The 14,001-nt window shown below is 43.7% G+C and overlaps 2 protein-coding genes across 3 annotated transcripts in view; one reads left to right on the forward strand and one right to left on the reverse strand.

The window, feature by feature from the left end:
• Nucleotides 1-587: 587 nt before the first annotated feature.
• Nucleotides 588-14,001, reverse strand: part of prima1 (proline rich membrane anchor 1) — an 87,922-nt gene continuing 74,508 nt past the window's right edge. The window contains exon 4 of the mRNA XM_084090789.1: nucleotides 588-945. Within this exon, the coding sequence (XP_083946915.1) occupies nucleotides 927-945 (19 nt within the window). The 3' untranslated portion in view covers nucleotides 588-926. The remainder of the gene's footprint in view (nucleotides 946-14,001) is intronic.
• Nucleotides 1,980-7,243, forward strand: asb2a.2 (ankyrin repeat and SOCS box containing 2a, tandem duplicate 2). 2 transcript variants are annotated; one of them, XM_084090786.1, is made up of 11 exons: nucleotides 2,026-2,084; nucleotides 2,354-2,415; nucleotides 2,502-2,584; nucleotides 2,706-2,810; nucleotides 3,238-3,407; nucleotides 3,491-3,646; nucleotides 3,733-3,978; nucleotides 4,072-4,243; nucleotides 4,831-5,401; nucleotides 5,606-5,759; nucleotides 5,862-7,010. In XM_084090786.1, the coding sequence occupies exons 5-11, from the start codon at nucleotides 3,281-3,283 to the stop codon at nucleotides 5,987-5,989; spliced, it is 1,554 nt and encodes a 517-aa protein (XP_083946912.1). In that variant the 5' UTR covers nucleotides 2,026-2,084; nucleotides 2,354-2,415; nucleotides 2,502-2,584; nucleotides 2,706-2,810; nucleotides 3,238-3,280; the 3' UTR covers nucleotides 5,990-7,010. The 2 variants fall into 2 exon arrangements, with proteins under 2 accessions (XP_083946911.1, XP_083946912.1); XM_084090785.1 differs by having other exon boundaries at nucleotides 1,980-2,084; nucleotides 2,354-2,584; nucleotides 5,862-7,243.

Raw genomic sequence — 14,001 nt, forward strand, 5'->3', positions numbered from 1 at the left:
GTGAACTATCACTTTAAAGATTTGGATGTTAGACATATTTTAACCACATGGTGGTGCCAATGTACTGATTTTATTCATTAGAAACCAGCAGGAGTCTGTACAATTAAAGGTATAGCGGAGGATTTTTTTACTTCCGGGTGGAATGCCTATACTATTGGTCCTCCTAATTGTCAATCATTCTGGTGAATCAATCAAACTTTTCAAAAAGTGGAGAGGTCTTATCTAAAATTCGGAAAGATCCTCCGCTATACCTTTAATTTCATGCATTGAAGCTTAAATTGTGTAACATGTTTACTATCATTTCAACCTGCAAATCAAACAACAACAACAAGCTGATGCTAAAATGCTGGGTTGTTTCAACCCATGTTTGGGTCAAATATGGACAAATCCAAACTTTGGTTTAAATTTTTAAATTACATTTTTAAACCAAACGATTGGGTTTGTCCAAATAATGGGTTGAAACAACCCAGCATTTTTTAGAGTGAATACATTTATTTCAATAATTTATAAATTCAAAATAGTCATCCTATTTTGAACGAATAAATTAATTATCGAATTAATAATAATGCGCTTTTCACAATACATATCGTTTCAAAGCAGCTTTAAAGAAAATGCATCTGTCTACATTACAATTTAGAGTGATATGTTACAAGAGGTGGCTGTAATTTCAGAAATGTATAGGCCTACATATACAAATCAGCTAACAATGTATAATTTAAGGCAGAAACAATGAGCTCTTTGAAGGAATTATTACGAGTTGTGGACATTATGATTACAAATAAGGAAAATTTAGCATTGGTGCATGTTGATTCAGAGTTTGCGTCATCTAAAGTTCTCGCAAGAGTTGGCGCCGTCTCTTCACGGGTGTTGGGTCATCTGAAGTTTTCGTAAGAGGCTGGATCCAAACAAGCTGACGCACACTCTAGTTACCTCGGGATGGGCATCCTGAGATAAAAAAGAAAAGCAAATGGAAAATAATTAGCATATAGCTGCTGTTCATAACATTAAGCAAAGATAATCATGTGCATTTGAAACTGGAGTACTAGGTTACACAGTAAACAAATACTGAATGTGTTAACCTCACAGGTCTACTGAGTTAAAAGATAAAACTTTGAGACATAATACATTGAAAAGCACTTGCATACATGCAGACTATTCTTGCTGCCTTAAGTAATGGCTTAACATCAATAATTTTTAATTCCACCAATATACAGACAGAACTGCATGTTTGGGTCAAAAGATGATCAGAAATATGGTTTAGAAGCATTCTATCTACCTTGAGATTTCATTACTTGCACTGTTTTGAAGCTGATCCCTTCATTGCCACACCACTACAGATTAAAACGCATGAGTCATGTAATAAAACAGGAGGTGAGTGTCCATCTGAGATGTTTACAGAGTCACAGAGAGGTTTCCTGCACATTCAAGCGTTCAGAGACAGCTGTCTCTGAAAATAGGGTCACTCAAGCATAGAGCACATACTGATATCTACGCATGAAGAAATGTGACAGTACATTTGTAATTAATGCATGTAGAAAGCTGTATAGTGGTCATCATAGGACACAATGTAAATCTTTACAGCACAGTTTACTATAGATTATAATGTTCAAATACAATGTACAAATAAAAACAGCCATTATTTCACATAAGCAGGAAACACATTTATATATAATTAGTCATATTATATTCCTGTTTTTGCACATTTAACTAGGCTACTAAATGAAGTCCAGTGCTGCAAAGTTTGATTTAAAGCAAATTTATTCAATTTGTGGTTAAATGTTATTTTCTAGTTCAGGGAAAAGGTGATTTTACCAGTTTCAAATCAAAGTAAACCAATCCGATACTAGTTCTTCTGCTCTTCCTGTTTCTTGGCCCATAAGCAAAGAAGATCATGTCACATCTAGGCCAGATATGATATAATGAATCACATGCAAGCCAGGCAGATATATTTATAAGATTTTCAGTTTTGTTTACATCGTGACGTAAAATCGGACTCTTCATAAAGCAAGCAGCAGCAACTGCCGTACAGAAGAAGGAGGAGAACCACATGCACACATTAATAATTGTTGATATTCTGCAGAAAGGTAGGTGGACTTCTTAATGATAATAGTAATGAATTATAATGTTGATGTTAGGACTTATGAAACCTAAGATGTAAGGGAACTTGTGTGCATTTTTTTAATGTTTATTATAATTTTTTATGTTTATGAGAATTTAAAAAAAAAAAAAATAATTTTTTATTAACCAGGTATTTTGAAGCTAATTTGTCTTGACAGTTTGATTGATTAGAACTAGGCCTACAATATTTGAATGTTTTTCGGGGTTAAAATTTCTGAGCATTTTACTATCACAGGTGCAAAATGGCAGCAGCCATGGCTGTTCCAAGGGCAAGAAATGAAGACCTAGAGGACTACAGTGCGTATGCACACTTGTCTGAAGAACAGCTGCTACAGTTAGCTATTGAACGAAGTCTAGCTGATATAAATTTAACTCCACGGCAGAATCGACAACTGCATGCCCACACAGAGCCAGCTGTCCCTACACAACAACCACAATTTCACCCTAACTCAGCAAACCCACCCAGGTGATTTTTTATTTTATTTTTCATCTTGTTATGCACAACTATGCTTCAAGTAAACAATCACATAAAAAAAATCACTTTTACGTCTCTATATAATGAAACTTTATTGCTGCCCTCCTTTCAGTGAGAGTACTTGTACACAAGATCGTTTCTTCAGTAAGGACAAAGACAAGGTGATTGCCTGGACAAGGCACAATGGACACCTGCAGGTCACTGTGGAGAATGTGAAGTGAGTGGCAGGAAAGATCTCATTCAATTTGTGTGTGTCCTGTTGTTCCGATTAGCAGCGACCTATTACTGATATTAAGACCAACAGCACAATTGCGAGTGCAATACTGCTTTTGTACAACCGTTCAGTTAGCAGGTTAATATTGAGTAACTTACATTTCAGACACAATATTTCCCATTAATTTGTTCATCATTGCTTTTCCAAAATGCATAAATGAATGGCACACTGTATTGTTTCCTTCATGAATTAATCATTGTTTTTGAACTAATTGTTTGAATGAATGACTCATTTGTCGCCACCTACTGGCTTAACATTGTAACTTACAAAAATAGGTCAATAGTGACAATAGCAATATCATGCTCATGGATTAATCTCATCCATTGAGATAACAGTCCTATTCTTAAGATTCTCTTATTTGTTCTTTCAGTGATATAGACCCTTTTCTCACAGCCATTTGGAGAGGAGATGCAATGGCTGTTCAAGAAATCATTAATTCCAAATCTAAAAATATCAATGAACCCAATCTAGACGGCTGGATACCGCTTCATGAGTCTGCATACTATGGCCATATCGAGTGCCTCAAGATTTTGCTCAAAGGTGATGAATGAATCAATTCAGATTCATGTCCAGTCCAGATTCGCATTCTTCAAAATCACAGTTGTATCCCATCTCTCCCACAGCCAGACCAGATACAATCAACAAACAAACAAACACAAGACAGACACCACTCATGCTGGCAGTGGGTCGCAAACATGTTTCTTGTGTATCGCACCTCTTAGAGCAAGGAGCTGATCCTAACATTGCAGATAACCAGTGGGAGACACCACTGCACAAAGGTAAACATATGTTTAGCATGATATCTCTCAACAACTGCACAAATGACCAGAAAGAGTTCTGAACCATCACTGTTGTTTCTTTACAGCATGTGAGAGACCTAATGAAGAGATTGTGGAGCTTCTTTTGAGATTTGGAGCTTCACCAACCAAAACCTGTATTCAAGGTGGTACTCCACTACATGAAGCAGTGAGGAACAAGAAGTTAGAGATTTGTAAGATATTGGTACAAGCAGGGGCAAAGCTGTTGGCCAAAAATGTTTATGGCATTGACAGCCTGTTTACAGCTGCTCAGTGTGATGCTGTCGACGTGCTTAACTTCCTAATTTGTAAAGGTACGAATTTTTGTAAGGTAAGACAAGAGAAAAAAATATATTAGCCTACTTTACTTTAATCTAGTAGCATTAATCAAGTTACCTATTCTTTAGGAGGTAATATTAATACCCAGGCAAATGATGATGCAACTGCATTGTTTGAGGCTTCTAAGAATGGTCATGATGAAGTTGTTGAGATCCTCTTGAAGAAAAGAGCTGATGTTAACAAAGCCAACAAAGCTGGATTACTTCCTATTCATATTGCAGCAAAGAATGGTCATGAGAGGTTAGTAAGCCTACTACACTACATCCCATATTTATCTTTATTACACATAGCTCTTGAGATTACGTAAATTTGATTGGTTCTGATTGAAAGCTCCAAATTTGACTGAAATCTGATTGGTGGAGCTTTCTTTGCAGAATCATGCTATGTTCAATGTTCAGTCAATTTAGTTTTTCACCAGGAATTCCACTGCTGAACATGGCTGTTTGACAAAAATAAGTTGAAATTATGTGAACTGATGACTTTAACAAAAGCATATACCATTGATTAATAGCCTTGGAGCTCATAGTAGGTCTGTCTTTCAAAATGTATAATTCTTCATTAAAAATCTAAAGTCCCCTATATGAAGAAAATAAATGGGATTTTTACTTCTGAAACCCGACTGCACTCTATAGTATACTCACCATTGTCCGCAGCAATATAAAAGTCCACTCATCAGTAACTGGCTCTACTTCCGTGTCTCTCCTATCAAGCCACAGACTCATTTCATACAAACGTAACTGGCATCTCAGTTATTGATTATATTGAAAATGACCTTGAATAATTTTATTCATGAAGAAATAAATACCTCTCTTTCTCATCTTCCTCAGCATTGTTGCCATACTAATCCCAAGAACTAACATGGCCAAAGTGAAATACTCCGGCATCAGTCCTCTTCATCTTGCTGCAGAAAGTAACAGAGATGATGTTCTAGAAACGTTGATTGAGGGTGGATATGACGTCAATGCCACGCTGTCAGATGACTGGTCAAAAATGCATGAAGATCGTCGCAGCACGGCTCTGTACTCAGCTGTGGCAAACAGGAACATTGAGGCAGCTACTATGCTGTTAGAAGCAGGTGCTAACCCCAACCTGGACATTTTCAACACCCTGCTAGTGGCTGTGAGGAAGGGAAGTATGGAAATGGTGGCCTTACTGGTACAGCATGGTGCTAATGTCAATGCCCTACTGCCAACTCATCCCACCAACTTCCCAGTAGTTTTTGGTTACTGTATGAGGCACATGTTGATGATGAAGTATCTACTGGACAATGGCTGCGATGCACTATCATGTTTTAACTGTAAATATGGCAGTAATCCTCATCCCCCCATAAAACTAAGACGGAATGGACATGAAAGAATATATTGTTTGAATGACGAACCATCAGAATACTGTGTACAGGTGCAGATTTTTTATGAGATGATTTCATTGTATTTTTAAAACATTTAGAATAAAACTGTAAGTTTATATAATTGTTTCATTATATTTTATAAAATAAAATATAGAATTTAATCTTATTATTATATTTATTACACTCTATATTCAATTGTATAATTTTACTATTTTCTGTAAAATCAAATTAATTTTATTTAAATTTTTTTACAGTTTTGTGAGATAATCTCTCCTCCCTCAGACAGCGAATTGGCGGGACCCATCATAAACATGTTTCTTGACTATGTGGGTCATGTTAAACTCTGCTCTAGAATAACTGAGTACCTAGACAGCTACAAAGAATGGGCCCATATTAAAGAAAAATCAGGTAAGAAAGTCTTTCTAAAGTCTAAAATTATTGATGTGCAATTAAATAATTTTTTCAAATAATTGGAACTAAAAATGAAAAACTGAAACCTCTCTATTTCAGTTCTTCCTTGCTCACTGATGCATCTGTGTAGACTCAAGATTCGTCAGCGAATGGGAATCACCAGACTGAGGCGAATCAATTCTCTTCCTCTACCAGGGAGACTAATCAAGTTTTTGAGTTATGAATGAGAATCATTTGAGGATATCCTGTGATGAACGTCATACCAATCTGAATTGTTTACAGAACTTGCTGATTTGAATTCTTTTGTTACAGACATAGGGTAATCACAGATTTAAAAACTTGAGAAAATAAAGAGAAAATATTTTTTTCTGAAAATAGACACCATTTGGCATAATTACTTTATTTGTACGGAATTCTCAATACATGTTTGTACATGTAAATAGAATAATATTAAAATGTAAATAGGATACACACAGTATAAAAGTCAGAACTAGCACAAGCAAAGGCAGTATATGAAGGGCTGGCTTTCTAGCAATATGTAATTTTATTTGCATAACCAAATTTACTTGCACTTTAAGGCTTTTTATAATGTGACTATAAGTGGATATTTCTGGCCTTTAATCTGCTGTAAACACAATGAAATATTATGTAATGTTTTCTTATTCTGCTGTAATATCATAAAGCTTTACTGTACACAGTGTAGGTATTGTACATTTGTTTTGTAAATTAGTTAACATTGATGTAACCTGTCATATTATAGAGCTTTGTGTAACTAGGAAGTATTCCTGTAAGTTTGTGGTGTTCCCTTTCAATATTGGTCTCTCAACATTGCGTCAGATCTGACGCTATAGGGAAACACATTTCTCCAAGAAATACTGAAGCCTGATTGGAACAACGCTGTTGCATTGCAATGGCCAATGGCGTTCAAGAGCACAAATCAGGGGTGGGATCACTCCCTATATAAGATGGTGCAGAATGACATCTCCTTAGAGTCATTCTCCTCCACACAACGCAAGTCAGAAGCCTTTCTTTTTTGCCGTTAAAACATTGATTCAAATGGATGATGCTTCTTCACCGTTCCCTATTCAGCGTTTCAGCGAGAACTCAAAAAGATTTGCAACGCCTGTGTGGGATCCATCGAGCTCCCGGGCCGACAAGAGCTGTCGTATACAAACAGCCGAGCATGCAGCCTCAGCCTCCATGGGATCATGATGCATTACTGTATAAACACTAAGCCACTGTTTTCAGTAATGTATTGTAGTGCTGTCTATACTAACCGGCCAGCCCTCCCACCACTCAATGACTTCATATGGTATACATCGACTGTGCCGTTATATTGATTAGGACATGTAGTGTTGCTTACATTCCCATTATGAATGCTGATGCTGCTGCCATTCAATTGCTTTTTATGATCAATCCCCGGCTGTACCGCTGCTTTTTTAAGGTGTATGGTGTTGTTTACACTAATTACTGTATAGGTCAGTGTTGCCTCCGTTCATTGCCTTGCTATGATATTCACCAGCTGTGCCGCTGTTCTCATGAGAGGGTATTTGTGCTGCTTGTGCTATCTGCTATATACGTCGGCATTGCCGTCATTCATAATGTTTTCATGATAAAGCACTGCACATACACAGCCGCTCAAAAAAACTAAAATTGCGCACATAGACAGATGCAAAAATTAGTAGGGAAAGACATTTGATTGTATGCTCAGGCAAACCACTATAAAGTTAGAACCAAGTGGCAACCTTCCTGTTTCTCTCTTGAAACGGAAGAGACTTAACTTGGGAAATCTGAGGGTGACAGTGAGGACCGGTTCCGCGGGGCCACCACCCCCGGGACCCCCTCCCTCCCCTGTTCCGCAACCAGCTGGGCCGTCGGAGGAACGGGCTGGGCCACCTTTGAGGTCTGCAGTCGTATCCTTCGGCGCCCTGCCTGACGATCAGATGTCGATCGCAGCATCGGAGGGTGAGCTCTCTCTCTCCCTGGGGATGATGACTCAGCTGTGCTACCCCCTTCAGGTGTGGCAGTGTTGCCCGAGTCGGACCCAGAGATGATGGCTATGCTATCTCGGGCCGCCGAGAGTGTCGGGCTCGTGTGGAACCCTCCACCATGTCCCGAACCCTCTCGGTTGGATGATTGGTTTCTCGGGGCAGCTCGCGCTGGTTCTCAGCATCCTGCCCCGGTGCCATTCTTCCCCGAGGTGCATGAGGAGATCACTAGGTCATGGACGGCACCTTTTACTGCCAGAAGTGGTCCTAGGGTCCACTACCCTCGATGACGGGGCAGCCAAGGGTTATGCGTGTATCCCCCCCCGTGGAGCGGGCAGTTGCCATGCAACTTTCCCCTAACTCCACACTAAGGGAGGAACCGTGTCTCCCATCCCGGGCCTGTTAAAACTGACAAGGCTTACAGAGCTTGTGGAGAGGCTGCCTCTGCTTTACACACCATGGCGTTACTGCAGGTCCATCAGGCCAAAGCCCTGAGGGACCTGCACGAGGGTAGTCGTGACCCAGGGGTTCTTCAGGAACTTCATGCCGCAATGGACCTTGCGCTACGAGCGACAAAGGTTACCGTGCGGTCACTGGGTCGAGCGATGTCCACCCTGGTGGTCCAGGAGACCAGACCGGTCTCTTCGGTGAGGCTGTCGAGAGCTGCGCCCAACAGTTCTCGGCGGCACAGAAGCAGACGGAGGCCATTAAACATATCCTGCCCTGGCGGTCGGCTCCAAGTAAGAGGCCGTCGGAGCCAGCGACCTCGTCTGCTCCTCGCAGAGGGTGCGTCCGTTCCTCCGCAGCAACCACCAGCAAAGCAGCGCAGAGGAGCTGGACGCGGCTGCGGCGCCCCGCCCGTGGCGCCCCGCCCGTCCAGGCCTCCGCCAAACCAGGAGGGAAGAAAAAGGGTAAGAGGCCCTGAGACGGGCGACCCAGAGGTGGAGAGGATTGCTCCTTGGGAGATGGCAACAGGGCCACTCCCTCCCCCGGAGGAGTACCGGTGGGAGAATCTTTTGTTCCAGTTTTCTTTTGTTCTGCCGCTGGCCCAACAGCCAGCAGTACACAAATTTTCAATAAAAGAGCAGTTTCTCTCCTCTCTGTGTCCCAAGAGGACTCGGGGAGCGGTTCATGGTACACTACCCAGACACACTCCCCTTCCTCTATCGCCAGAGGGCAGCATCGGATGGGTTCAGGACACATTCAAGCATCCTCACGTCCCATCTGCCCTACCACGGAACCAGGAAAGCGACTCACAACACGCTCAGACCCCGCCTTCGGCCGCCTCGACAGAAAGAGAGCCCCACGGGCCGGGTCCCTGTGTTCCACTTCACTGCCCCACCCTGGGTATGCCTGTGGTTCCTTTGGTCCCGCTTGTACTGTCTCTGCGAGCCTGGCTAGCACTCCCCAGGCCGTCTCGCTGGCTCATTCGGACCATCAGGCTCGGCTATGCGATTCAATTCGCCCGGCGTCCCCCCAGGTTCAGGGGTATTCAATTCACATCAGTAACCTCAGACAATGCCCCTGTCCTGAGAACGGAAATCGTGGTCCTACTGGCGAAGGATGCAATAGAGTCGGTTCCTCCAGCCGATATGAAGACAGGGTTCTACAACCCTTACTTCATTGTATCCAAGAAAGGCAGTGGGTTACGGCCGATCTTGGACCTGCGAGTTTTGAATCGGGCCTTACACAAGTTACCGTTCAAAATGCTGATGCAGAAACGCATTTTCGAATGCATCCATCCCCAAGATTGGTTTGCAGCAATAGACCTGAAGGACGCGTACTTCCATGTCTCCATCCTCCCGCGACACAGAATATTTCAAATCAAATCAAATCAAGTATATTTGTATAGCGCTTTTCACAATACAGATTGTATCAAAGCAGCTTCACAGTATTAAAATAAAATAATACAACAAAGTTTGTTTCTAGTGGAATTTATTGATTGATAGAATAAAATTAAATATCCCAAAATATCCCCAAGTATCCCCAAATATGACCCTTCTGCATTTCGCGTTCGAGGGTCGTGCATACCAGTACAAGGTCCTACCCTTCGGGCTGTCCCTGTCGCCTCGTGTCTTCACCAAGGTCACAGAGGCGGCCCTTGTTCCTCTGAGAGAGCAGGGCATTCACATCCTCAACTACCTCGACGACTGGCTCATACTAGCACAGTCCTGAGCTCAGTTGTGCGAACACAGGGACCTGGTGCTGGTCCAAGTTACTCCAGAGTGTCGCAAACACTTCAGCCCGTGGTCGGACCCGATGTTTCTGCGGGCAGGAGTCCCCCTGAAACAAGTGTCCCGACATGCAGTGGTATTCACAGATGCCTCTGCCACCGGCTGGGGTGCCACGTACAACGGGCATGCAGTCTTAGGGGTTTGGACGGGACCCCATCTGCATTGGCATGTCAACTGCCTAGAGTTGCTAGCAGTACGTCTTGCTCTGAGCCGCCTCAAATGGTGCCTACAGGGGAAAGACGTGCTGGTCCGCACAGACAACACTGCGACTGTTGCGTACATCAACCATCAAGGTGGTCTGCGCTCTCGCCACATGTCGCAACTCGCCCGCCACCTCAGTCAGAAGCATCTGAGGTCGCTTCATGTCATTCACATTCCTGGTGCATTCAACACCATAGCCGACGAGCTATCACGTGCAGCACTTCCAGGAGAATGGAGACTCCTTCCCCAAGCGGTTCAGCTGATTTGGCGTCGTTTCGGAGAGGCACATATAGACCTGTTTGCCTCCCCAGAGACCACCCACTGCCAGTGGTTCTATTCCCTGACCGAGGCAACTCTCGGCACGGACGCTCTGGCACACAGCTGGCCCCGGGGCCTGTGCAAATATGCGTTTCCCCCAGTGAGCCTTCTCGCACAGACATTGTGCAAGGTCAGGGAGGACGAGGAGCTGGTCCTGCTAGTAGCTCCATACTGGCCCAGCAGGACCTGGTTCCCAGAAGTAATGCTCCTCGCGACAGCCCCTCCTTGGCCGATTCCTCTGAGGAAGGACCTGCTTTCTCAGAGACGGGGCACCCTCTGGCACCCGCGCCCAGACCTCTGGAAACTTCATGTCTGGCCCCTGGATGGGACACGGAGGTTCTAGGTGACTTTAACACCATCACTTCGGCCCGAGCACCGTCTACGAGACGAGCTTACGCGCTGAAGTGCAACCTGTTCTTCGAGTGGTGTTCTTCTCACCAAGAAGACCCCCTGGAAATGTTCGGTCAGAGCCGTGCTTTCCTTCCTGCAGCAAGGGTTGGAGCGGAGGCTGTCCCCCTCCACCCTCAAAGTTTATGTTGCTGCAATATCTGCATACCATGACCCCAAACTGAGTAAATCGATAATTGGCCTCCATCAAGAGGGTATCATTTTCGGTTGACGAATCATGCCTGGATATGGATATGTGCCCAAGGTTCCCACCACTCCTTTCAGGGACCAGGTGGTGAACCTGCAAGCGCTGCCCCCAGAGGAGGCAGACCCAGCCCAAGCTTTGCTTTGTCCCGTCCGAGCGTATATAGACTGGACACAAAGCTTCAGGACCTCAGACCAGCTCTTTGTCTGTTTCGGAGGCCAGCAGAAGGGGAAGGCTGTCTCCAAGCAGAGGATGGCCCACTGGATAGTGGATGCCATCACCTTGGCTTACCAAGCACAAGGTCTGCCCTGTCCTCTCAGGTTGCGAGCTCACTCTACCAGAAGTGTTGCATCCTCCTGGGCTCTAGCACAGGGCGCCTCGCTGACCGACATCTGTAGAGCTGCGGGCTGGGCAACACCCAACACGTTCACTAGGTTTTATAGCCTTCGTGTGGAGCCAGTCGCCTCCCGTGTTCTCGCCTCAAACGGTCAGAGACACGAGGTGGCCCCGGGTTAGTGTTGGCTTGCTGCGCCCACAAGTGTGCTAGAATTCTCCAGAGAGTCCTCTTAGTAGACCCTGTGAGTCCTCCGATCATCCCTATGGCGTCCGGACGTTGTGGAGCGTCCGGTGCCAGGCCTATAACTGATGTATATGTGCCATATGTGCGACCTTCAGCAGGTTTCCATATGCGTGTTCCACGGCAAGCTCTTAATGAAGCCTGTGTCTCCCCTGGCAGAGTCCGCGCTGCCGTCCCTGCCAGTGTTGTTATCCTCTGGATGGTGAGAGCCACTCAGGGACTCCGTATTGCACAGCCTTCACAAGGTTAGTCCATATGGTATCTTCCACTAGACATCTAGTAGGATGTGGATTCCGCAGCGTTCCCTCCTTTGTAAAAGAAGGGGGGCACGCTTTCCCAGCGTTATCCAATATTTGTCACTATAAAGGGGTTATTCAGAACAGTTACGTGACGGACACTGTCTGGGTAAGCCCTGTCTCATCGCCAAGAAGGGTAAGAGGGTTTAGGAGGCTTGCCCAGGGCGCTGGAAGCGGCCAGCGCCCATGGCGCTTTGGTAGGGATCCCAAAATCGTCGGTCACGACGAGACGTCGAGAGTGACCGAACAATAGGTAACTTCTCGGTTATATGTAACCCTAGTTCCCTGAGAGAAGGAACGGAGACGTCTCGTCCTGTCGCCACGGGCGCTGTACCGTCGCTGGGGCCTGGGTCACCAACTCGGCTCAACTCCTCAGCGAAAAACTGATTGCATCATGCACCAGCTACTCATTTATACCCGCGCTGACGAGGCAGAGCAGCTGAATGCAATGATTGCATGCCAATGTGAAATTGGCTCGTTTAGTTACACTCGAAGTAGATCGGTCCTCTGAGCGAGATCCCAAAATCGTTGGTCACGTCGAGACGTCTCCTTTCCCTCTCTCAGGGAACGAGGGTTACATATGTAACCGAGACGTTCTCTCTCTCCCGTGTATGCACATGGTTGGTTGTAGATTGAGGCCTGCCGGCACCCTGGAGAGGCCACGCAGAACAGCACACAGAAGATGTAGAGAAGAGGGAAGAGAGCGGGCGGTCACTCTGACAGAGCTTTTTAACTCTGTGTGGAGGTCCTACTTCCATGGGTCAGTGAGCCAATGTTAGCCTAAGCTTTCGGAAGGAAACGTTTTACAATCATTTGCCTTAAGCAGATTGTTTGCATATGTAACTGGATTGGGTGCTGATGAAGAAACTATTAAATATTCTTGAACAAAATACAATACAAGAGACAATATACAGTAATAATAGATACCTGTCCTTTGGATATGCATGTTCATTTATAGAAAGAATTGTCTATAAATTAATGCAGGAAAGTCTGTTTAAGGGCTATGTGTCTTTCCTTGCTTTTCACATTTTTCCAAGCAATAAAACAGTCTTATCTGATGGAAGCCCTGGTGACTGAGGCCTTCTCTGCTCTAGTGGCTCTTTTCGGGTGATGGTTCATTACTAATAGGCTTTAAAGCTTATTTGTTACATGTAACAAATAATAATGTGTCTGATTTGTCGCAGTCACTGCATCAATATATTGGATGCAATATATTGCATTTGGTCTTAATGTGATAGCAGCCTAATATAGCCTACCTGCTGCTGTCTGTGTCATTGAAGTTAATCAAAGAACAAAAGAAAAAAAAATCACTCACTGATCTTGAGTGAATAACTTTTGTTGCTTTAACAAGGATTAATCGATATTTAATTTATACAGTGAAGATTATGCAATGCTATTTTACGTGTGATTATTCAATTTCTGTACCTGAATTACTGTTTCACCTGAAAAACTTCAAGCACTTAATTCTTAGCACTGTTTATTATTTTATTATTATTATTTTATTACTGCCGGGTCACTTTTCTACAATAATGTTTTAAATTTATATTAGTTAGGCTTGTAGTTTTTGCTGTGGTTGGAACCAAGAATTGTGAAATCGTGAAATTTTACTGTTATCTAAAATTTTGGCAGCTTATTTATTAGAATACGTTACATGGATCAAAACAATGAAAATAAGTAATTATTACACATCATATTCTTTCAAGCTCTGTGGACCCCCTGAAGTAGCCTTGGCCACCCCTTTGCCAGCCTATGCATAAAAGTCTAGTTTTTAATGGTCTCTGTATTGTTCTTTCTCCCATCTGGTTACCTCGTAAATCAGTTCAGCAATTGTGCCATTTTCCACAGGGAACGGGACACACTCTCGACTCCTCAGCACAAACCTGAATGAGTGGATGCCTGCTTCTTTTAGTGTGACCACTATTGTCAGCATTCAACAACACGTCTCATTCCCTCCGTCAGGGAACGGAGATTGCAATAGTAACCAAGAACTTTCTAGCCCATTAAAGGCCTTGTAATAAAACAAGGGGACACAA

Source organism: Abramis brama (genome assembly GCF_963993115.1).
Source record: "Abramis brama genome assembly, chromosome: 18".
NCBI classification, from domain to species: Eukaryota; Metazoa; Chordata; class Actinopteri; order Cypriniformes; family Leuciscidae; genus Abramis; species Abramis brama.